Genomic DNA, 25,001 nt, shown 5'->3' on the forward strand with positions numbered 1-25,001 from the left:
GCCTACATCTAGGTTATGTGTCTTTGACCTAGGTACTGGAGAGTATTGCCATCCTTTTGCCCTTCTTTAATTGGTTCATGAGTTTTGGCGTCTTTGGCCCTCTTCTGGCTTAATAAGATCAATGTTCATATTCTGTAGGTACATAGCCGCGATTCAGATTCAGATCAGATGACACTACTCTCCCGTATTTGCTTCTCGCGTCTCGCTTACTCCTTTGTGTTTTCATATTTCGTCCATCTCCCTCCATCCATAATTAATTCCATAAGCCATCCGCCTCGTTTAAGATTGTGAAATTGTCTGAAATTTGAAGCATAATATTTTGGAATTATTCAAAGTATGTCGTGTCTTGTCTTCACACTCGTTCTGCCCACCTCGTGAAGTTTGTGAAAGTTTCTGAAGTATAATGCTGTGAAATTATTTGACCAATTATCATGCTACCTCAGAGACTGTTTTAGTGTTTTTGGGTTAATTAAAGTATGTCAGGTAGGAGATCTGCCATTTGCGATACATGCAAAATGCTTCATTATACTAGTGTACCACAGTTTTTCTCAAGCACCAATTACAACACGGTTTGCATTTTTATGCTGAATAGCATAGATAAACGACTGGAGCATTTTGCGCAGCTCAAGCGCAGGGATTTGTACCTTCGTAATTGTCACCACCTCATCGCTGCAAATTATGAAAAGGACCGCTCGAGTGTATCCTTGCTTAATAAGATCAATGTTCATATTCTGTAGGTACATAGCCGCGATTCAGATTCAGATCAGATGACACTACTCTCCCGTATTTGCTTCTCGCGTCTCGCTTACTCCTTTGTGTTTTCATATTTCGTCCATCTCCCTCCATCCATAATTAATTCCATAAGCCATCCGCCTCGTTTAAGATTGTGAAATTGTCTGAAATTTGAAGCATAATATTTTGGAATTATTCAAAGTATGTCGTGTCTTGTCTTCACACTCGTTCTGCCCACCTCGTGAAGTTTGTGAAAGTTTCTGAAGTATAATGCTGTGAAATTATTTGACCAATTATCATGCTACCTCAGAGACTGTTTTAGTGTTTTTGGGTTAATTAAAGTATGTCAGGTAGGAGATCTGCCATTTGCGATACATGCAAAATGCTTCATTATACTAGTGTACCACAGTTTTTCTCAAGCACCAATTACAACACGGTTTGCATTTTTATGCTGAATAGCATAGATAAACGACTGGAGCATTTTGCGCAGCTCAAGCGCAGGGATTTGTACCTTCGTAATTGTCACCACCTCATCGCTGCAAATTATGAAAAGGACCGCTCGAGTGTATCCTTGATCATAGAATATCTGTTATTCTCAAAGCGATGTCGTCATCACATCCCTGTCAGTTCACAACTTCTAATTATTGAGTTTAACTAGGTGTCAAAAAATCTGAGATATCTGAAGTAGCAGAAAATTGTGTACTTTCAAAGTCTAAGATTTTTTGCGGCACCGACAGTTTCATAAATCTTCCTTATAACACTCTACTCTGAAACCGCTACATTCTACCTCTCACATTGCTCCATAACAAAGGTATGTGTTAGCCTCTTATTTGTACTAAAAATTCTAGGTTTCATGACTCATTTACTCATTCACTCTCTGGTGAATTTGGTTCCGTCAGATTCATTGCAAGACACCTTATGTGTTATCTCCGCAGACCTAACACAGGCATTTGAACGCTCAATGAGAGCAAAATTTCAACTGGCCTGTTGTCTACTTTTCAGTAAAGAGGGTAAATAACCTTCCTTAAGGACTCGCTTTGAGACGATAAAACAAGGTTTCTCCATTACTTACCGTAAGACGATAATAAGTGTTCCACCAGACTATGTAGGAGATGAGGTTGAAAGTTACATCACCTCCATGTGTGAGGAAGTTTTCTTACCTACAACCTGATTTTATGACTTACAATAACAAAAGATACTGCTTTCGCCTGGCATTTTTTCATGCGTCGCATCGTCTAATAAACGGGGACCTACATTTACTTGATTCCATGAATAGGTAAAATGGCAGAGAGAATTTCGTCGAATGATCACTACGGCCATCTCTCATCCAGTTGGAGAACTTTTACTTACCTTTGATTAAAAAATTCATGAACCATAGAGTTTTTGGAAATTGAGTACACAATATTATTGTGAAAGATTTTTGAGGTTGAGTCTTTGTTTACATTCTCAAAGTATCAAAAGTTCTACAGTTTCATCGTGTTTCCTCCTAACTTTGTCAGCTTATGAGCAATGGCTCCTAATTTACTCAACTCCTCAGCAGGCCAAAACTCTATACCTCTACAGATACATATGAGAATCATGCGTTTCAACGAAACCTACGAGTCCTCTTATCATCACTCAGGAACCACCGATCTTTTCTGCAGGTGTCATGGACCATTCATGACAAATACTGTTGCAACCACCCTTATCCTAGGTACATATTTATGCATAGTAATTCTAGTGATCAGCTCCATACTCACAATGTAATTTCTGTAAAATACAGTTGGACGGTGGAATTACCAGACCCCGTATCTCGGTTTGCGACGTTGTAGACTTCCTTTCATACTTTCTTCTTTACACGGAAAACCAACCAACATCAATTTATAAAAACTTCTGCAATTTTTCTTCTCTGTGCAAAGAAAACTCTGTGAAAACCAAGGAGGAAAAATGATTTGTTCTCTGTCAAAAGAATAAAATGGGAGCGGAGATTTTTAAGCACCGCAAACGAGATACATGGTCTGCTAGTTTCACTGTTGACTTGTTACGATATACCTATACCTACAATATCCCTATAGATTACATTGAAGATATTACTGTCCCTGTAACAGTGACTGATTCGAATGTTATCACAGTAGAGGGTTTCAGATATTTGGGCCAGCATGGTTTATTAATTACACAGAACGTAAGTTACCTTTATAAATTAAGGCGTAGAGGCAACTTCTGCCTTTGGTTGGCCAGAAATTTCTGTAAACGCATTTAAATTCCTAAAATTTATGAGAAATTCCGAATCTACTAAATGAAAGCAAGGATTTCAGGAGAACATGATTAACAATTTGCTGTCAGAAGGAAAACTGCGGAAGGAAAGTGGGAAAGATTTTTCACTAAGGCTCAACATAATATGAGGAGGAAAAAATGAATGTAATTTCCGTTTACCCTGGTTATAATTCTGGTATTGCAAGAATTCTCTTTCTCTATTTACGTAATTACGTATTAGATTATTGTATTGTATGAAATCCTGTTATCACGAAGACAGAGTATCATAGAGCATAAACAATAAACATAGGAAAGGTTGTGTCTGATCATGAGTCATTAGAAGGTTTTAGCGTAGTGTGCTGCAACCTAGCGGACACATGGTGCCTTCGATTCGCGAAAAGTTACCTTCAGTACTCACAATCAGTTGCAGTTGATTGATTTCGTTTATTGTCTCATCATTTACCTATTAATATTTATATTTCGTTCATTTATTTACCTATAATATTTTTTACGTGTCCAATTAGGGCATCATTAAAACAATTAATTTGGCCTCGTTAAGTGATACGTTCATCTTTGATACATTTTCTTCAAATGATCTAGAAAAGTTATTTTTTTGGAGCCGTAATAGTTTTCTCTGTTTTTATGAGAAATCGAGGATTTTTTATGTATTAATATTTCGGTACTTAAGTAATGGATCATTATTTTTCTTATGGATCTTGGATTTTTTTTCGGGGGGGGGGGGGGGAGGAAGCACAATTTTAGATGTTTTAATTATTGCAAATTTTAACATACTCAGTTAATAGGTAGTAAATTAAATCTGGGACTCATTAAAATTGCGCTCACCGCTGAGCGCTTCTCTAATACCCACGTATTAGAACTTTCCCGCTTGTTTTCGATTTTTTATTATCTATCCTAGGAATTTTCTTCTAGATTGTCACCGCAACATTTCTCCCACCCACGTGTAGCATTTTAATGAAAGGAAAGTTGCGGTAAAGTTTTGATTTAAGTATTAAAATTATTTTGTTTTAAAATTGAATTCCTCCATCAATGGTGTGACTATCCAAGTGAATCGGACCTTACGCCACAAAAACTCAAAATAAATTGAATGATACTAGAGCAGGAGCACTTAGGAGGATGTTCTATAAACATTTTGGTATAAAAACCGCTCGCTTGTGTTAAATTAAACCCGAGTTAAGATGGCTTGCAATTACCGAAACTTAACGATTTATAAAACTTCGCTTTCAAACGGAAGTTTGAAAAAATATTGTTTCGACAAAAACCTGTTGAAAATTAGTTTAAAAGTTTCAACGTGTACTTCCCGAAACTGCGTTTTTTCAAAGTTTCCAATCGATAGGTAATTATTTGGAACAAACGCAAAAAAAGTTTAAAAATGGTTAAAGGCCCCTCATCCCTCAAGCGCCCTAAGGAGCGCACGACTAAAAGTTGGTATTTTGGCGAGTGCTGTCGTGTGAGGGATTTTTTTTTTTTTCTGGCGACTCACGGAAATCCCAAACCGGTTCAAGTTGATCCAGTTAATTCTTCTGGGGTGTTACTTATGGCGGTCAAGAAGGCGAGGATTGATGAGAAAGCGCCAGTATGTTACCTAAAAGATGAAGAATTTAAAAAAAAAAAAAAAAGAAGGGAGAAAATAAGGTATTTTGTACCTTCAAAAACATAGAAAAAAACATCCATAATATTAAATACTCTTACTATCAAATTCGGTGAAGGTACTTAAATATCTGTCCCTCAGGACTTTTTGCATAAATGAAGTCTCGGACACGTCAATAAAATTCTGATAATTTTAGCGCCTTGAACTGAGAGGATAGGCAGCATGCAAACACACTGAAAACATGATTACTGACCATTACTCGCCGTTTCTATCTCGCACTCTAGCGATAAAATTACCATTTCCCCGCATACGAATCAACGTTAAGGTGATTCGATGGACGCCATATTTTGTGTCAGAACGGCATGCGATAAATCGTATCAATTTGTTCCATTTTTTCAGCTACTCGTCATTTTTCTCCAATTTTGAGATCGCAATTCTGTTGTCAGGAGACTAAAGCACTCACTTACCAATTTTAACAAAGAAATTCAACGTAGGTAATAAAGGCGTGGTTTTTTTTAGAGAGAAAATATCGCATTCGAGTGCAGTTTCGATATCAGTATCGAATGCGATGTTTTCTCTCTAAAAAAACCACGCCTTTATTACGTTGAATTTCTTTGTTAAAATTGGTAAGTGAGTGCTTTAGTCTCCTGACAACAGAATTGCGATCTCAAAATTGGAGAAAAATGACGAGTAGCTGAAAAAATAGAACCAATTGATGCGATATATCGCATGCCGTTCTGACACAAAATGTGGCGTCCATCGAATCACCTTAAAGATGCAGGTTCTATTACACAACTTGGCAACTTCGGCGGGAGGTATCGAGTTTGGAGGCGCGCGAAATTTGAAGTAACTCGCGGGAAATTCGAAATGACGCGTGGTCATTTGGTGAGCGTCGATCCTATTCGTAGTCAACAATTACAGATGAACGGAATAGATTTATGCAATCAGGTCGTTCCACTTTTGAAATTTAAGTGCCGGGTGGAAAAAAGGAAACGGAAAGTTTCATAAAGGAAAGTTTTTTTTGAAAAAGTTGAAATATCGCTGATTCATGGCCGGAATTGTTTCCAAGTAAATTGTTCAAAAAATTAACTATGAAAACTTGGTCTTCAGCTCCGCAGCTTCAGTTTCTGAGTTTCAATAGTAGTCCATTATTACTGAGACTTGCAGTAATTTTTAAGCTTCAAACTCGCTTTTCCCAAAATTATCAGTATGTTACTCACCTCCTTATTCACTCGAGGCTCCAATCATGTAATTGTACTGCCCTCCAAGATAATCTACACAATCTCATGCATGAAAACTTTTTTTCTGTTCCAGCTGCCATCTTTGAAAGGACCACAATCCAAATCATGCCAAAAAACAAGCTTAAAGAAGTCTTTGACAGACTTTTCAACAACTACGCCGACCCACCAGTTGCAAAAATCTCAGAAGTCTGCCTCGAAGAAATCATTAGTCGATGCTTCGACAGACTCACCAACGCGGCATCCTCAGAAGTCGAGGAAAGACTCAACCAGTCCAACGCTCCACCATCCGCCTGCGTTTCCACACTTGAATAACAATTCCGTCAACACAAGGACGAGCCTAAACAACAACTACACAACGAGTGGTAGTGTTGCTGAGTATTATCGTAGAGCTGGTCTCCGAGAAGGCTACGATCCTTTTGGCAGAAAACTCCCTCTCACACCAGCAGGTATCTAAACTTTCTTACTTCGAATTTAGATTTTTCCTATGCCTAGACCTACGTAAATAGGCACAAATGGACGTATTTCTGCCAAACGGAACTGTGTGCATTGAAACATGAGCCCTGAGACTTATAAGAATACATGCATAACAGGGCTCACGTCACGAGAATATGATGTTTCATAAAAGTTGACATTATGACATTATTTCTGTCATTATTTTTTGGCAGAAATACGTTCGTATAATATTGTTTTTTTTTCTTCCCACGGTTGGAAGAAGAAACCCCATGGGCTTCTGTGTGCGTATGCTAATGCTAATCTCATACACTTTTTTTTTTTTTTTAGTTAGACTGATCAAAAAATTATTAAATAGATAACTTTTGAACAGATTATTAGTCCTCAAAGCCCTAAAAAGTTAGAGTAAAGTCATGGGTACTTCATTATATGTTGTCTTTTTACCTCTTATTTTAATCCCAACTGAATTCATTCACAGTGTGTAAAATGGAAATATTCTCAAGAATGTTCTCCGTTTAACTGCTACTTTTGAAAGCATGTCAGAAGTTAAAAATTGGAAGATCCTTTCGTCTCACTGAATTGACTAAAAGTCTTAGAAGCACTTATATGCTGAGGCAATTTTTCCCCCTCGTTTTTTTATTGTGTCATATACTTATTGTTATTTTGTTTACACTTATATTTATTTTTTGTTTTACAGAGGCCCTGAAGTATTACGGAAATCGACTGACAGAATACGAAAGAACTGAGATTAGCAACTATCCGGAGATATGGTACCTAGGTTTAGATTCATGTAAGATTCATGGAGACAAAAGTCTATCTCAGAACGGTGGATATGATGATGAAAACGGCAGCTATAATAAAGTGAGTTTCCATTGAAAATCTGTCATACTTAAAATATCTTGTCATATATTATATGCTTTTATCTGTTGGATGTCATGCTTTTAAAAAATCCTACTTTGTTCACACTTTAAGTAGGTACCTACTGTTTCCCATGTAGTATGGATTGCAATAAATTATTAGTACATTGTCAAATTATTCCTATCGCATCGGAGTGTTGTGTATGTCACCTATTTACTAATTGAGGTTGCACCTCCCAGTGAAAACTGCTCAATAAAAGTGAAATAAATTCTGATTTTTCTTTGTATCACAAATTTCCTATCAATATGATACTTGAGACTCATCCTACCATCCCTTCAAGTGATGTGAAAATATTGAAATTTAATGGCTGTAAAATTGAAATTTTATTGCATTAAATTGCAATTTCTTTTTGGGATTTTCTTTGCACTGCACTGTTTGACTTGTTGCAAGGTCGAATGGTTGCAAAATCGAAAGGTAAAGAATGAATGAGAAAACGAAACCACAATCTTCAGAGGTTCCTTATCTGTAATAATTCCTTTGAGTGTATGTGAATTACCTAACATCAGTTAAAAACTTGCCAGAAAAAAGGATCTTCTTACTTAAACAAAGCTGAAAAAATGTTGCTACCTAGCTTATTTGCTTTTACAAAATTCAATGGATTTACTAGGGAATATTTGCATGGTAAAAATTGAATCTATCAAGAAATTCGAAAACTCATCCTCTCACTCCTCTCATGGAGTGTTAAAACTGTATAGACCTGACATCAAATTTTGTTTTGTTTTTCTTTTTGGTTCATTGTGAGTGATTTTTTGTTCACAGATCTTATTTGACCATCTGTGTTATCGCTATGAAATAATGGAAGTAATAGGAAAAGGAAGTTTTGGACAAGTAATTAAAGCTTTAGACCATAAAACTAATCAATTTGTAGCTATTAAAATAATTAGGTAAGTGTTATTCCTTTCAGTTGATCAAATAATGGTTTTCAATTTGTCAGGTTAGGCCAGTTTTTTTTCTATTTCTTTCATATGTTGATACTTGTTGTGTTTGGAACAAATACTGTGGGGAAAAAGCTTAAGCCAATTTTGATACCATCATTTTATCAATCAAATTTTTTAGCAAGAAGGAAATGTCGTCCAATATTCAATGAGTACTTAGAGTTTGTCTCAGAATACAATGTTTGCCTCAGAATCAGAGTAATTTAAATTATCTGGAAAAGAAGAGTGCTCTGGAAAAAACGGAGCTGGTTACTTTAAAATTGTTTACCCACTCATTAATTGAGTAAAAGTAAATAAGCATTATCAAATTAATGAAATCCACGCACATCACCAGATCTAATGCTTGTGTTGTTTTTTGGATAGACCAAATACCTCAGGAAGTTCTGAACAATAAGATCCTTCCTTGGAAATATGGTTTTTCTCTTGCAAAACAAATGACTGTCATATTCATTAATTTTGAGCAATCCACCTCTAAAAAAGTAGAAACCAGAAGTTTAATTTGAACTTGGTTTCCTCATGATTTTCTCTTTCTTGGATCTTGTTTTATCTCAATTTTGATCAGTATTTTTTATCTAATTACAATTGTATGTGGCCCCTATTTTACAGGAATAAGAGACGTTTTCACCACCAAGCATTAGTTGAAGTTAGAATATTAGAGCATCTACGACGGAAAGATACGGATGGTTCTCACAATGTGATTCATATGCTGGAGTACTTTTATTTCCGCAATCATCTGTGCATTAGCTTTGAACTGATGAAGTAAGTAATTGATACCAATATCTTTTTTTGTAATGTGAAAAAATTCAATTTGTTTGATACAAAAGTGAGATTTGAGATAATGGCAATAGGAATTCCAGCTGATCAAAATAGTTGCAATTTCTTCTCTCTTATATCCATATTTTGTCTCAAGCAACATTTTCCCCTCAAGTTCGTCAGAATATAGCTTGGTATGTTGAACTTCTTTTTCATCGGATTTTTTGCTTTAGGTATTGCAAATAATGAGCTCAAACTGAAAGGTAAATCCATGAAGAATTTGAGGGGAAAATCTTGAGAAAATTTGGCCAGACACCGCAATGTACAAATGAGGCTCTTCAGCATTTGTGTGTGCATTTCATTTTCCTCTGCTTTTTGAGCACATCTGTCTTCCAATTAATAATCTCTGATTTCATTCTCTTTTTCAGCCTAAATCTGTATGAGCTGATCAAGAAGAATTACTATGATGGTTTCTCTCTCAGTCTTATACGTAAATTTGCAGTCTCGTTAGTTCAATGCCTACAACTCCTTCATCGAGAAAACATAATTCACTGCGATCTCAAACCGGTAATAATTTTAATAATCCTGAATTTATCTATTTTTCTCCTGTCCAAAGTTTCTCACATGTGTGCCAGGCTCAAATTTATACTTGTGAGTAAACAGCACCTACTTAAGCAGTTTCTGTGAAAATTTCAAGCCATGGTGTCAGTTCAGTTTCCTTTAAAAAATAAAATAGGTGCAGAAATTTTAAAAATCTGAAACCAAGATACGCATTTTTGCACTTTCACTGCCGATATGTGTGTTATTCTCTACTTTTCTATTAAAAGTTTAAAACAATATAAACAAAGTCAAAGAGTGCAAAATTTTCATTTGCAATTTTTCGAATTTTGAACTTTTAAAAAGGAAAACAAATGGATTATGATTTCCTGAATTCAGATGCAAATACCATAAGATCAAAATGATGTAGATAGATGATTTAGAAAATCATTCAACAGAATGTTTGAAAAAGAATCCGAGACGAGAGACCCTTGTTATGGAGGGTAGATCACTTAAAATATGCCTGGTATGCCAAGAGTTATAAGCGCATAATAATCGAGCCAATTTCAAGTGTCTTCCTCGGTTGCTGGTAGAATTCGAATTTTATTGGCTGTAATATGTCAATTTTTCCAAATTTAAATCAATTTGATTGACATTGGGAAATTTTCCGATCTGATGTGAATACCCTTTTTGATTTTCGAATGTTCACAGGAAAATGTGCTGTTAAGGCATGGTGGGAGTACCTCAATCAAGGTTATAGACTTTGGAAGCTCATGCTACTCTCATCAAAGGGTTTACACGTATATTCAGTCACGGTTTTACCGTTCACCAGAAGTCATTCTAGGTCTTCCATATGGAACGGCCATAGATATGTGGAGTCTTGGTGAGTTGAAACTCTTTTTGAAATTTCATTTCGTGGCTAAGTAGAAGAAACTAATTTGATATCTGCATGATTGGAATATCAATGCTAGCCAAAAGATAAGTTTCATTGGTCAGGGATACCTCTCCCTTCCTACACCTTTACATTTTGGTGTTAGGATGAAGTTCTTAAATTTTCAATTTTTTTTTTAATATTTTTAAGTGTCAAAAAACTGCAACTTTTATTATTTTTTTTACCTATTTTCATTATACTTGTAGATCTTACTTTAAAGAATATCCAAGAAAAGTTTCCTTCCTTCTAAATTTTAACAATTTTTTTCAAGAATTGTCTCTTTAAAATTTTCAAGTTTTTTGAATAGTCATTGTAATACCAGAGATAAATTTTTTCTGTATTGAAGTCCACGCCTAGAAAAGTGGTGACTGAGGGGCGGTATCAAGTGAACGGTCTGGGCTATTTTTAAGGGTTGAATTACTTTGGCAAGCCCAGGTTCTTTAAACGTGCAAATCTATCTGCATTTCATCCATTAAACAAAACTTCATGCCAGTTACTGACTTCACCTCTCAGCCACCTAAGCAAACTGTAAGTGCTATGCATTCCTTTAAAATGCTGAAAAAATAAAATTCTTACTGTACTTTAACACCTAATCTTTCTCTCTTTCCCTCAGGTTGTATTTTAGCAGAGCTTTATACCGGCTACCCACTTTTCCCAGGAGAAAATGAAGTAGAACAATTAGCTTGCATTATGGAAGTACTAGGTCTACCCCCTGAAGATGTAACTATGAATGCATCAAGGAGACGTCTATTTTTTGGTAAGTTATGAACTTCCTGGTGCGCAAAAAATGTATGTTTTGTGTAAATCTTTTATGAAAGTATTTATTGGATTTTTTGACAAGTTTCAGTTGAAACCTTATGTACATGACATAAAAGTTGCTTCCACAGCGCTCTTTGGCGCTCCAAGGTGCCCAACCGCCACTGTACCCTGTCCTTTCTCAGCCCTTCAGGGAGTTGACACTCCCTCATTTCATTGAAAACTCCCCGTCACAACTCTTTCACTGGGCGTCTCCATCACAGGAGGAGCCCAATGTAGCATTTTCTTTGGCAGTCTCCCTTCTGTCATTCTGTTAACATGACCATACCAGACAAGCTATTTGGTCATGACGTCGAATACAATGTCATTTCTGACTTCCATGATCTGACGCACTCTATCATTGAGGACCTGCCGATCTCTTCTAGAAACTATCTTCCTCCTCCAGAAATCCATCTCAGTTGCTCTCAACATATCATGTGTTCAAATCTCCAGCCTGACTCATTGAAAAAAAGGAGTACATACATGTTGCCATGAAACTACAGAACAACGCAGAAATGCCACTGTGTAAAGATGAAACAGTATTATTAAGGAAATAGGGTTTTATTGTCATATTTAAAGAATTACTTAAAGGTGTGTTATTAGACCTGACAGACCTGCATGATGGCTGATTATTTCAGTCCGGCAAGGATTGGCTGTTCCAAATTCTGTTTTTGTTTTGTTTAATTAATACCGAGTTTTATGGTGAAATCGAAGGTTTTCTTAAAAAGGCTACCTGTCAGAAAAAAAGTAACATAAAAACCAATCAACATCAAAAATAAGGTGCTGCAAGTACAAAGAATCTATATGTATAAATTTCTTCTGTTCACAGATTCAAAAGGATTGCCTAGATGCACGACCAACAGCAAAGGCAGGAAACGAATTCCTGGTTTCAAGACTTTGGCCTCTATCACTAAATGTGATGATAAAATCTTTGTGGATTTCCTATCCAGATGCTTACAGTAAGTAAAACTGTCATGCTAGTTTTTTTTGACTGATGGCCCCAATCTAATCACTATTTATTCATTAATTGAAAAGTAATGCAAGAGACAGACTCAAAACATTTGACAACCAAATTGCATTAAATTTGATGATTATCACACACCCAACAATGCAAACTGAAAGGCATAAGTATCTAATATAAAAATTCAGAGATTTTTTCTCTTCTTTTTTTCAATGAAATTTACTGCATTACAGTATCACAGTGTTGAAAAACAAGAGCCACTGAGGGATGAGGAAAATTCCAATCTGTTACTACTACCTAAATTTTTAATTTTTTTCACTATACCTTTATAGCTCCCTAATTTTGTCTGATTTCCGTTGGAAGATTCTCCAATGAAAATCAGGGAAATCTTCATTCTTCTTCAGATTGTCATGGAAGAAACTAGATTTCTCGCAGGTCAGAATAAAAACGAATCAGTTTTCTCGTTTTTTGTCTGAATCGAAAAAGCTGCGTCAACTAAGATCACCAAAGTTCGAAATAATATTATTTTTCGAACGAAAAGAGAAAGAGAAGAAATTCCTCATTTCACATCAATGCCTGACCAATTTGCTCATTTTTCTGGTTATTGTCAATGTTCCTCAATAAGTTCTCAGTTTTCCAGGTTCCTGACACCTTTCATGAAACCGTCCAACTCAGATGTTATTAATTCTAATTTTTGCCTTTTTATAGCTGGGATCCCAAAAAGAGAATGAGTCCTGATGAAGCATTGCGTCATGAATTCCTCCGAGACTGGATCAACATAAATCCTTCGCATGTGTTGGCTGATTATCTGAAATCACCAACCTCTCTCCAGAGTTCGCCTAATTCTATATACCATCTCCTCCGCAAACGCAATACTGCGCAAACCAACGGTGATCCCAATCTCACCGACTCGGGGACGTTTTTACCCCCCATACTGTGAATTATTATCTGCTCAATCTTGTTAAATCTAATGACTACATAGCGCCTGGAGGAACTATTTAAGGCTGAGATTCATTCTGTGCAATGTTCTGAGACCTTTGCCTTCTTTTTGCTTAGAAGAAAATGTTCCAGAAATTTTAACTTGCAGATCTCACATTTCCACAGCTTTGTCCTCTAGTGACGGTCTTCAAACTGTGTGATCCTCCTGCTCATCACGATTTTGTCATAACTGTATGTTTTACTGTAGTGATAATTCTACTCTATGTTTGTTCGAAAGCCATTTCATGGATCAAAGCCAAATAGCGATGATGAAAACTTTGTAGGAGCTAACACGTTTCATGCAGATTCCCACAAAGTTTATTTTGACGCAGGAAAAATTTTAACAGAGAATCAACAGACCAGAAGGTAGAAACCATCAATTGTTTTTTTGAAGGAAAAATTTGCTGACTTGAAACTTCAAGTGATTCTAGGGTCTGTGATCTCTGTTTTTGACCAGAAAATTCAGAGAAAAAATCTGGATCAAGAATATTCAGAATTTTCAAGAATATTTCTATGTCTACAAAGGTACCTATCAAGAACTAACATTCAATAGGTACTTTAACCTTCATCTTTAGAAGATAGAAATCCATCATGAAAATGTTTTAAAAAAGGCAGTTAGCTGGAATCAAACCTAGAGTAAATTAATGCGATCTACAGCAGATCCTGTCGATTTTAAATCGTCCACTTAACGACCTCAAATCTTTTTGACGATAGTAAGCTCCTGTTCATAGAGAGCTTAGCTTTAAATCTCACAGAATCGAACCCAACCTCTGTGTTGGCCAATACATTGTCTCCACAGGGTAAATTCAACGAAGGAGTTTGCTACTTGTAATGCATTACAAAGTTCATTTTTAAGTGTTAAAAATTGATGTTGAACTGTTTAATCTTGATGTTAATTTTATCTGTGTTATAGTATAAATTACGATGTTGTCTCAATGTGATACCCATGCTTTCCTGCTGAAATTAAGAACTACATAAATCTTCTCTGTCCCAATATGTGATGATTTTTAGCAAGTTTTAATGATCGCTGATTCACAGAATTTAAAAGGCGTTAGACCGAATAGTCTAAATCTTCTTCCCAATGGGTATTGCTATAGAGACATATTGTTCAAGTTCTCAATATGAAGACTTCATATTGAAAACATTCTAAAAGATCAGTCAGTTGAAAGTGGAACCCTAGAACCTCTTTAGAATGCTGAAGCAGATATTTTTTATTTTTTAGAACAGCGCAATGGAAGTGTCCATTAAATACTGAAAAAATGTGGTGAGAGCATCTTTGAAGGTATCTGGTTTGAACAATTTTTTGAGGAAAGTACATTGTTTGCCATTTGGTTGTATCGGTTGAAAAAAAGATACTGAAAATTGTTATGTACATCAGTGAAAATACTAAATTGAGCCACAAGCCAGAAGTAATTCTTTCTAAGTATTTTCAAATAATAGCATCTTTGAGTAAAGTGTTTATTTGAATTCAAAATAATTGGACGGCTTCGAATGCAGTTTAAACTACCTACACCCTCTTAAATCTTGTAAAAATAAACCACAGTAACGGCTAATTCCATAGTGAAAGGAGAAACAGCCTGCAATAAGCTTTCACCCGCAATGAAAGGTCTACAAGTTTTTCATCTCAAATTCTTTGCTCATTTTTTCAGAATTTGTCTAAATTAAATTGAATGAAATGTTTGATATCAAGTCTCATGAACATAAAACCAGGAAGAGGCATGTCAACAAGTTAAATATTCCTAGATTTTGATCGACACTTGGGTGCGAGTGATATTTTTCTAATTGTTTAAGATATTTGATTGTTGATCTGAGACATTTTATAGCCTGCGTTCTATTTTCATGTTCTCAATTTTATTTTAAAAGCCCTCTCTCTGCCTCCATATTCATGACCGAGGGGCTCTACTATACCGAACAATAATATGATACGAAATTTGACTAGAAGAAGGCTGGTGGGGTTTTAAGGAGGCACTGGAAGTACAGAAGAAGATACACATATTTGTAACACTCCTTCGATTTTGAATTTAGACAAGGCTTAAATGTTTGATGCTTAAATGTGAAGGATGTGAAAAAAGTTAAAATTTACCATTTTATTAATAAAAGTGACAGAGCATTTGGTAAAATTAACTGATATTTTTTTTTCTACTTTTATATGTACGTATTTCTTAAGTTTGTGCTGCTTCCAGTAGGTATCCATTTACTCATTCACTCCATCCTCATGAGATTTTTCAGTTTAGAAATGGGCCTAATTCAACTAACAGCATCAGATAAAGTCAACAAAGATTTTTAATTTTTTCCAAGTCCATTGAATTGTTTAGTGTGATAACAAGCCAAATCCAACTAGCAGTATTCAAACAAATTTCCGAAGATTATTTTCTGGCAACAAATATATATTCGTTAGATTAACCTAATGGGTTGACCGACAGTTGGCTCAACGAATAAAACGGCGAAGTGTGCGTATACACTTGAAGTGGATTTTGTGGAAAGTATTGTTCTAGGCAGCTAGAAGAGAGACCTAAGAGAGAGAAATTTTTCCTCTGCAAGAAGAACTGCGGTTCATAAATGTAACTTGTTTTAAATGAATTCTTTTAACCTACGTTTCTGTTTCTGAATTACCTTGTATATTCCTTCCCTGCAATGCTCACCCACGTATGGGACATTGTAACAAAATTGGTTTTTGTTGCGTCCACCAAATTTCTCGACAACCTTGAATCTTTATGTTTCAGATTATAACTGTGCACTCGGAACTTTTTGATTTTACCAGTAACAGACTCTGTGATAATTGTAGTTAGTTTTTTTAAGGATCTTCAAAAATTGTCTAGTGGCTGTTAGTCCATTTGGGAAAGACTGCCGACTGATGAGTTCTATTGACAGGTGTAAAAAAAAGTGGGAGCATTCATGTTTTGTTTGTTGGACATTTTTCCCCTGTAGTCATGGAACTGATTCTCTCAAGTAAATATACTTTACACAATGGCGGTCTTTCTCGAAGTGGAATCTTATATTAGGTATTATAAAGTATGTACATTTGCATTAAGTCAATTTATTTTACTTAAGACAATTTTGTTGAGGCCACTTGCAGTATAAACTGTTCTGCTCTTGCAGTTTGTGATAGAGAGGGAAATGTTTGCTGTTTTGGGTTCAGTTTGGCTGCATGAATTATTTTTCGAGTGTCTGTATTCTTTTACTTAATCTTGACTGATAAGATTTTACCATTTTAAGGATTTATCTCTTTAACCTAAAAGTATGTGATGTTTATTTTAATGTTTCCTCAATATTTTGTAAATGATTACTTATATCCTTTAAGCTCGTTCTCTGAGCCACTGTCCTATGAGCTGCAGAAGCATCACAGCTGGATGAATTCAAAACTAATCAATGTTCTTTCTTGATCTGTATGAAAGTTGTAAACTATGTTTTAAATGAAGCAAAGATGAATAAATTATAACGTTGAATTTTCTGCCTTGTCTTTTTACGTATCCTCATATTCGGAGACTTTGCAATCATTTTCAACTGGCACCGCTTTTCTTACAAATTTTCTTACCCTAGATTGAATTCTTGTTTTTCAATGGATGTTTTTCCAGTTTAATTTCATCCATAGTCTTAGATTAAGCTCCACAAACGTAAAATGCCCCACAATGTGATAGAATGCTAGTATCTTGAAGTACATCCCATAAGAGCTCACTTGTGACTATCTTAATTTTTAATTCAAATCACTAAATTTAGGTGCTGAGAATTCTGTAAAAAGTTTGGACCTAGATCTAGCTGCGTTTTTCGGCACTAATCTACCAGGACAACTATGTTTATTTGCCGAAGACAAAACCTCTATTTTCTCTAGCTTAGGTGATAAATTCTATTTTTTTTTGAGTTTTTGGGCTACCTCATTTATTCTTGACTTTCTTTTTCTTGTTTGCGATTTAGCAACATGGTCATCAGTTAGCCCAATGTATTTGAGAGGAAAAGTTTATTTGTCCAATATATAACTTAACCCATTTGTAAGCAGTCAACAAGATATAGTAAGGTACATAAAAAGAAAAATCGTCACCATCACCAGAACACTGAGCGAGAGTCACTACTTTTCTTAACTAGGCAGAGAGTAGGCCGAATACCTAGGCTTCACTTTATTTACGGCAAAAACTGGGCTAAAAGCGATCAAGATCTTTCCCAGAGGTTTGTTTTCACAAGCACCTCCAGTAAGATGATTATCAAAATCTATTTCTTCAATCAAAAACTCAAAGATTACAAACTGAGTCCTTAAAGAATTGAATCAAACCCAAAATATGTTATTGAGGACTCTTCATTGCCAAAAATGTACTTAGCATCTATAGAAAAAAACAGATTCAATGAAAAAAATAACTGAATGAAATTTCCCGTCATTGTGGTGATGACAATGTGTGGACATAGGCCTCTGGACCTGCATAATGGCTCAGGTTCTTGTGTCAAAACACCAAAAGTCCAAATTCATTATTACATTATGTGTTGAAGGAATCTGTCAACACTGAAACCTGAATAAAAGCAAGAGACTTGTCTTGGTAAAATGGGGTATTAAAGTACTGTTTGAGCTCTGAAGGAAATTACATAAAAACCCATGTTTTAAAAAAAAAATATTTCTCATTTATTTACAAAAAAAAAACCATCAACATTTTACTTTGAATAAGAAAGACGAGTCTACCAACATTTCGGAAGAGAAAAAAGAGAAAAAGAGCATGAAATGAGCAACCATCGTCTATTGACTCTTAAACAACAAATAAAATGCACCTTCGGTATTGATGAACCTAGACTTTAAAAGTAACCTCCAAAACAACCTACTTGAAAAGATGCAGGGAGAAAAGCCTCTTACATCATAGAAAGCGCTCCGAAACTTTGAACCTACACCAATCTACTGGGTTTGACTTTCTAGTTACCAGCAAAATTAAATCAGACTATGCTGCATTATTCAGTCACATATGTATACAACTGCTTTTAGCGCAAGCTTCATGATGAGCATATGTACCTCCAAAATTTTTAAGAGGCAAAACATTATGATCCCGCGACTGCGAGAAAAGGGCTGTTTTTGAAGCTGTTCCAGAACTCATGAGTTTCCAAAAATTGACTTAGGTAGATGTTGATACTATGTCCTTACTCCACGAATGAAACATATTAGGTAAGAGTTTCTGTCAAACTAAAAACATCCGAGGAGAACCACAGAATGGAGAAAACTTCTAAGGAGGGGATATTAAGGGGGAAGAGAATTCTTTACTATTTAGAGACAAAAAATTTGGTAAATTAAAAAATCAGAGAGTTAATGGATACAGGAGTAAAAAAAAAATGAAAAGGCAAATGCAAAGAAGGACAGCTCCTTCATGAGCCAGAGGCTAACCTGATCTCTTCTGGATAAGCTGAGGCCTATGAACGCGCAACATGGTTTTTCCTTTTAGTCTGGAAAAAAGAGACAAAGAATGGAAGATTAAAATAAACAAAGAAATACTTGATCATTTGAATAAAATACAATTATTTGATGTCACAATATTCCTGTACATCTGACTTCATTAATTAGATTCATCAAGGATCAAACACATTTTTTCATGCATAAACGCAGCTTCAACTTGAAAAACGGAAGCATCATGCAGACTGCATCTATCCCAATGTAGTATCCTCGTTTGGGATAAGCTATTACGCTTAACGGTGAAGAATAGATCATTCTTTTAAATTTAAAAGTCATAACAATAAAACCTACCTCTATGATTCCCATTGAATACGCGTAACCGAGCATGGCAATGACAGCAAATATACCTGCCATGATTTGATTCCTTCGTTCATTGGGAAATTCGATCTCAGCTTTACTCTTTTGCTTCTTTAGTTCCTCTTCATAATCTGAAAATATATACTTTTTTTAGAAAAAAATGATGGCAAAAGATGACATGGCAAATACAAATACACAGGCAGAGGTTGCATATGAAAGACTTTTGGTTATCAGGAAGATAAAAAATTCTATTCTTAAATGAATCCTGCGTAGTTTTTTTCACTTTTGCAAAAATTTAACTCGGGAACAATACATCTGAGCGGTTAATAAAGACTTCAGATTATACAATTTAAAACGAGGCAGAAAAAGGAGAACAACATTAAACTACCTGAAATGCATGAAAATAAAAGGAAAAGTGAAAAAACTCAGTTATGCCTTAAATTTGAAATAGAATATGAATTTTTATAGAATATGAATTTTTTTTCAAAATTTTCCATCACGATACTAGGCATACACTTTTAACCATCCAATTTTGCCAAAATTAAATACTGTGACTAGAAATTTCGAAATAATCTCTCATTTACAATTTACCTTCCAGTCTCATCTACTCATCTATTAGAACTTCTGGATCTGATTATACCAAACAAATGAGACTGATTGAAAAACAAGAGAAAGAATCAACGTGAAATGATTGTCAACAGCTTGCGCTTGTTTTAAAAGGCATAAACATCAATTTTCAATAGTTGGAACCAATTTTTTGTTTCTTAGGAAAAAGGGGGATTAACATAGATTACACATACCTTTGTGCTCTGTTGGAAAATACTTTTTGGAAATATTGACAACAAATTTCAAAAGGCTTGTACTGGCTTTGAGGTGATTTTGAAGTGAACACGACGGGAAGGGGGCTTTGAGAAGAGGTGCCAAATAACCAAAAACGATTGCATCAAAAGAGGTGGGATTATTACCGAAAAAATAACTATTATCTCCGAGACGATGAGCCAGTGTTGTTAGGCACTTTTCAGCCTCAGCATACATCTAAAACAGATTTCAAAAGATTTACATTCAAAATTGTGACAAAACAGACAGCTAAAGCTGTAAGTTGTATGTAAACAACATAAATTAGAATTTCTTGCAGGTTCAAAGTCTCCTATTTATTAGAATGGCATAATATCTGAGAGATCAACAATTTATGATCCTCCTAACAGTATTCTTATCAGAAAATGTCTCTCAGTAAACACAAATTTTCAACTCAAAATAGTCAGAAACCAATTTTTAATTATATTTAGTCTACGAAAGTTATATCTATGTACCATTAAAAGATTCTCAGTTAGAACATTTCTTGAAAGATTCCATTCATTCCGGTAGTAGGAGGAAAAAATTTTAAAAAGAGGTAAGACTATAATTTGCACTGGTGGGAGTTCCCCAAAACGCTGTCCACAATTCCCTTTTATTTTAGATCAAATCACTTTACTAGCCAAAATGCGTTTGACAAAAGCAAATTTTATACACATGTGACTTTCTAAAGATTTCAAAATTCATTATAACGTTCATTAAAAATAGTGTTTGAAAAAGCCTCCTTGGTACACAGTCAGTAATAACTAAGTTACAAAAAGCGGCTTTCTGCTAAATTTATTTTTTCAATGCTGATAACTATTCACTAAGGCACCTACTGCTGGAGAGAAGGTTTTTTTTTTTAAAAAAAAATGAAAAAAAATGGGGAAATATCTAAATCAAATACCTTGCTCACTGCTGGTTCTTCTTCAATATTTTCATAAAGTGAGTCCAATAAGTGTTTTGCTCTCTTTGAATACTGTCCAGGATAGTAATAATTTAATGGAAAAGGCAAAGCTTTCGCATACCAGGGTCTTGATAGATCAACATAGTTTCGTTCATCAACCCACCTAAAAAAGATGAGTGTGGTAAAACAGAGAAATGTCTACAAAGTTACACACAAAACTTGATTTAGGTACAGGAAACTCAACATTTTATATAAGAATCATTCGTGAATGCTATGCTTGAGGATAGTGTAAAGCAAGTTATGATTGACTTTTGTTTTAAACAATTATTGCTTTGAAAATATTAACCTGATAGAATTTAAACTTGATAATCGATTATAGAGATGGGTTTCAAATGATAACTTTCTTGTGAAAACAATTTACATCATAGCTAAAATTTTTCGGAGATTATCAATTTATCCTCTCAAAGACTAGTGTAAAACTTCCTACATGTACACATGTAATACATGCTGTGAAAATTTTACAATACAACACAGTTTTTAGTTAGTAAGTAATTGCCCTCCGTCTTTGTTTTACATATGTGGCTTACATAAAAATATTATATTCCATATTCGCCTTCTACTTTCTCTTAAACAAATTAATAAATAATAGGTCTTGCTATGGAAAATAGCTCCATTTGGTGACCCTGACGTACTACGCCAAATATTTTTAGGATTCCTCCCAACTTGTCACAAAATATTCGGGAGCACATACATAGTTTCACCTAATTCTTTGGCCTTGTCCACACGAGCGCGGTTCGCGGAACTTATTTCGAGGAACTTGTTCCCAGAACAAGTTTTTAGCTGAGCTAAAACTTATTCCTCCAAAACCCGGAACTTCCCCCGTACTCCGAGCTTCTACATATGTTTCTTTTGATGTGAATTTGCTTGTTTTTGTTTTTCACGTCTTTTACATATCTTGACATTTATTTTTGTTACTTTGGCAGTCGTAATAATCTATTATTTTGCAATAATTGTACAGTTTTGTTGAAGTTCCGGTTCCAGTTCGGGCGAACTCGGGTGGACAGCATGGCTCGTTTCAAGGAATAAGTTCCGGGAACTGAGCAGTTTGAGGAATAAGTTCCCCGAACTGCGCTCGTGTGGACAGGGCCCAAGCCTCATTACTTTTTGGAATTGGTCACTTACAAGAATCAAACTTACTTTGCCAAACTTGACCACAGTAAGCAGTGCCCACTGTATTATCTAATTGAAGGTACCATCCGAATGGATCATGCAACACTCAAAAGAGATCACACTAAAAGTTTCCTTAAAAAGAGAGTGAGGCTGAGATCCATTCCAATTATAAAAAATTACAACATTTCAGAAAAGTTACCTTTGAGGTCAGGAAAATCAGAGAGGTGTCCCTCCATTGTAACAAATGGAAGTTTTCCACATGCCACTGCAAGAGATATTTGCACTGGATCATTACGCTTCTTTGACAAGATATCTGCTTTTCCTCTTTCATTTTTCTTAGCACCAATTACTTCTAACCAAAGTGCAAGAACCCCTTAAAAAAATCACATAACAAGTGCAAAGGATTGCCTTGGGGTCCAGGAGGCTAAAGTCCTTTCACTACCTAAAAAGGCTCCGTTTAAAGAGCTTAAAACAGCTGTTACTATATAACTACACTCCAGCTGGTTAATGAAAGATAGTTTTAAAAATTCCTTTTACGACCAAGTGGTTGAATCTTACCAGATGTATTGAAGAGCTGGGTAAAGTTTTTCTCTCATGAGTCGAGAATAAGCAAGAATTTCAGCACAATCTTTTGGACTAAGGTTATGGTCTGGACTGTAGTTCTGAAAAAAGGAACAAAAAAAGTTAGAGATAACTTGATTGGTGGGTAAAATACATGGATATAAGACTGTCTTCAATTTTTTGTGTCTGGTTCTATTCAGCACTTCTCTTGGTGCTCATAGTTTGTGCGTAATGGAAGCAGATTTTGTTGACAATTTTGTGGTCGGCTGTAAGTTCAAGAGCGCCATTTCAGGTTATTGCAGGGCTCAGAAAAAAATGAACAGTGTTCGGAACAAAAAATTTACTAGATGGATTCTATTTAGTTAAAATCATGACAGCCTGGCTTATAACGACTAAGAGACCATCAGCTCTGTCTATCCATTATGAATCACTTTTCCTCCAACTTGACCGTTATATCTCATTAACTAGGTTGCGACTGCAACTTAGTAGAGGGCATGTGCATGCCTCGTTGTACTTGTAGGAGGGGTGCATTGCACTTGTTTCTTATAGCAAATGGCAAATTGGAAGTGGAGGATCTCAAAGGTGATGAATTTTCTTTCACTTTCCAATTTTTTTTCTTTTTAATCTAGTGAATCTTGCAATACAGTGAGACTGTTAAATCACAAATTGAGAAGCAAAAATGGAGAAAGACCCAAACTTTCAAAACTCAGGAGCCGCAAAATCATAGATCCTGCCTGGTGAAAAATACAATGTTCTATTGGACACATGTTCATCTCTATTATTGGATGGAAAGAAGAGAAACATAGACAAGATGCAAGAGGTAACATAAGAGCGCGATAGATTGAATCCAAGAGCCCATGGTCACTACAATTGTAGACAATTGAAGCATCAGAAGTTTTTTTTGGTAAGCTGTAACTTAAATTCTTTTGCACTAAAAAAGCATGTTACATTAGGCTTTCCAATTTTAGAATCTCATAAAATTGTGCAATTAATGCATTTTTTTCAACCTTATAAATGACTTGCTGAATGACTTGTGTGGGCTAATCATAAATAAGTGCATGGAAAAAAATACGAACCTGTTTTTGCAAATACCCGGAGACTTCTTCAAAACTAGTCAAGACAGTGTGGCAGTGTCTGAATACTGGTAAAGCACCATTAGGAGTTTTAAATGGATTGCTTGTTTTATTGACGCAAACTGGAGCACCAGCAAATTTGATAAAAGTCTGAAATCAGTGAAAGAAAACCTCAAACATGAGTAGAAGATCAGTTCTCGCGATGACAGAGCTTTCCCCTACTGCCTTCCTTCATTACTTCCTAATTTTATTCCTAATATTTCTTTTTTAAAAATAAATTTCTAAATTCTAATCCTAACTTGGGATATCATTCCAAAAAGTGTGCGTTGCGCATGTAACCTGGGTATAAGAGAAATGAATTGGGAGTATAAGACACAATGAATGGCTAAGTTGTTACATTTTTCATGACAGTGTAATCTCCGATAGTACATATCAACGGTGTAAGTCGGCAATCACATAACTCGGTTTGCGACGTTGCAGACTTCCTGTCGTACTTTATTGTTTAAACGGAAAATTACTCAACGGCAATTCTTGAAACTGCCATGATTTCTCTTCTTGGAGCGAAGAAAATTTTGCAAAAACTTCCAGGAATGATGTTAATTTGTGATCCTTTGAAAAAATAAAGTAGAGACAGAGATTTTCAGACACCGCAAACAAGATATGTGATTGCAGACTTACGCCGTCGATATGCCTCCACATCATAGGGGTTGTTCAATGCTCACAATGTAGAGGCTCTCGGCTGATCAGGCCTGGAATCTTGTATTACTTTGTTAGTTATCAATGTCTGTTGGTCGAAGACTCGCAGATTTTAGGCCACAGAAGTAGAGTAAGAACACATTACTCAAATGCATCCGGGTACCAATCGGAAAACGGGATGAAAACATTGATTGATATGATAAATACAAAATACACAAAGAGCGGATGAGAAGTCTCTGTGAGAAGTTGCATCCTGGTGTGCAAATGTGCTTAAACTAGGGGACTTCAACATCACTTTCTAGCTGTCAACCGAAACCTGATTTTCATGCAGATTTGAAGGGGATTATTCCAGACATTCGTGAATTCGAGACGAATAGGAGAAACCGAGTGTGTTTACAGTAAAGTTCCCACAAACTTACCAAAGTTTTGAGACATTCGATATCAATGGTTGGCAATCCCCAGTCACCTTTCCACACGTCGATATGCATTTGATTAATAGCTTTGGACATGGTAACTTCTAAAAATAAAGAGGGAAATTATTTCACAACATCATTTCAAACTCGGATTTTGCATTATCAATGTACGAAAAAACTGCGATAACAAACCATGCTTTGCTCTGGAATTAAAGGTTAGAAAATAAGTTCCTTATTTTGCCACAAAAGGAGAGCAGCACTGTCAGAATGATTGTACCACAGCTGAAAGCATTGTCGTCGAGCGGTTTTCAAAATTCTGGCGCCAATTACAAAATGACGGACCCTGAGAGAGCGAGCGACATGCCAGGATGATAATAATCACGTGGAAAGTAAATTTTCTAATTCGTAAATACCATTGACATTGATTTTTTTTTTCATCAATGGTGATAAAATAGGAGGATATTTAGTCGAGCAATGCAAAAAAATCTAAAGGTTAATGGGTGAGAGGGGGAGGGAGGGCCTCAAAATTCTGGCAAAATAGTCCTGTTTTTAAATCAGTGGTGCT

The 25,001-nt window shown here is 35.5% G+C and overlaps 2 protein-coding genes across 5 annotated transcripts in view; one reads left to right on the forward strand and one right to left on the reverse strand.

The window, feature by feature from the left end:
• LOC109035194 (dual specificity tyrosine-phosphorylation-regulated kinase 4) overlaps nucleotides 1-16,518 on the forward strand; it is a 229,384-nt gene extending 212,866 nt beyond the window's left edge. For all 4 annotated transcript variants that reach the window (XM_072299858.1, XM_019048746.2, XM_072299859.1 and 1 more), the window contains 9 exons: nucleotides 5,888-6,260; nucleotides 6,962-7,125; nucleotides 7,942-8,066; nucleotides 8,724-8,876; nucleotides 9,299-9,437; nucleotides 10,119-10,290; nucleotides 10,952-11,095; nucleotides 11,963-12,092; nucleotides 12,803-16,518. In XM_072299858.1, coding sequence (XP_072155959.1) covers nucleotides 5,888-6,260; nucleotides 6,962-7,125; nucleotides 7,942-8,066; nucleotides 8,724-8,876; nucleotides 9,299-9,437; nucleotides 10,119-10,290; nucleotides 10,952-11,095; nucleotides 11,963-12,092; nucleotides 12,803-13,034 — 1,632 coding nt within the window. In that variant the 3' untranslated portion in view covers nucleotides 13,035-16,518. The remainder of the gene's footprint in view (nucleotides 1-5,887; nucleotides 6,261-6,961; nucleotides 7,126-7,941; nucleotides 8,067-8,723; nucleotides 8,877-9,298; nucleotides 9,438-10,118; nucleotides 10,291-10,951; nucleotides 11,096-11,962; nucleotides 12,093-12,802) is intronic.
• Nucleotides 16,519-17,654: 1,136 nt separating this feature from the next.
• LOC109035195 (metaxin-1) lies at nucleotides 17,655-24,661 on the reverse strand. Its single transcript, XM_019048750.2, has 7 exons — nucleotides 24,443-24,661; nucleotides 23,331-23,477; nucleotides 22,252-22,355; nucleotides 20,524-20,686; nucleotides 19,586-19,820; nucleotides 18,780-18,916; nucleotides 17,655-18,481 (listed from the first exon to the last, which is right to left on the reverse strand). Exons 1-7 carry the CDS (start codon nucleotides 24,530-24,532, stop codon nucleotides 18,449-18,451), a joined length of 909 nt encoding a protein of 302 aa, XP_018904295.1. The 5' UTR covers nucleotides 24,533-24,661; the 3' UTR covers nucleotides 17,655-18,448.
• Nucleotides 24,662-25,001: the final 340 nt, after the last annotated feature.

The sequence above is a fragment of the Bemisia tabaci genome, chromosome 4, assembly GCF_918797505.1.
Source record: "Bemisia tabaci chromosome 4, PGI_BMITA_v3".
NCBI classification, from domain to species: domain Eukaryota; kingdom Metazoa; phylum Arthropoda; class Insecta; order Hemiptera; family Aleyrodidae; genus Bemisia; species Bemisia tabaci.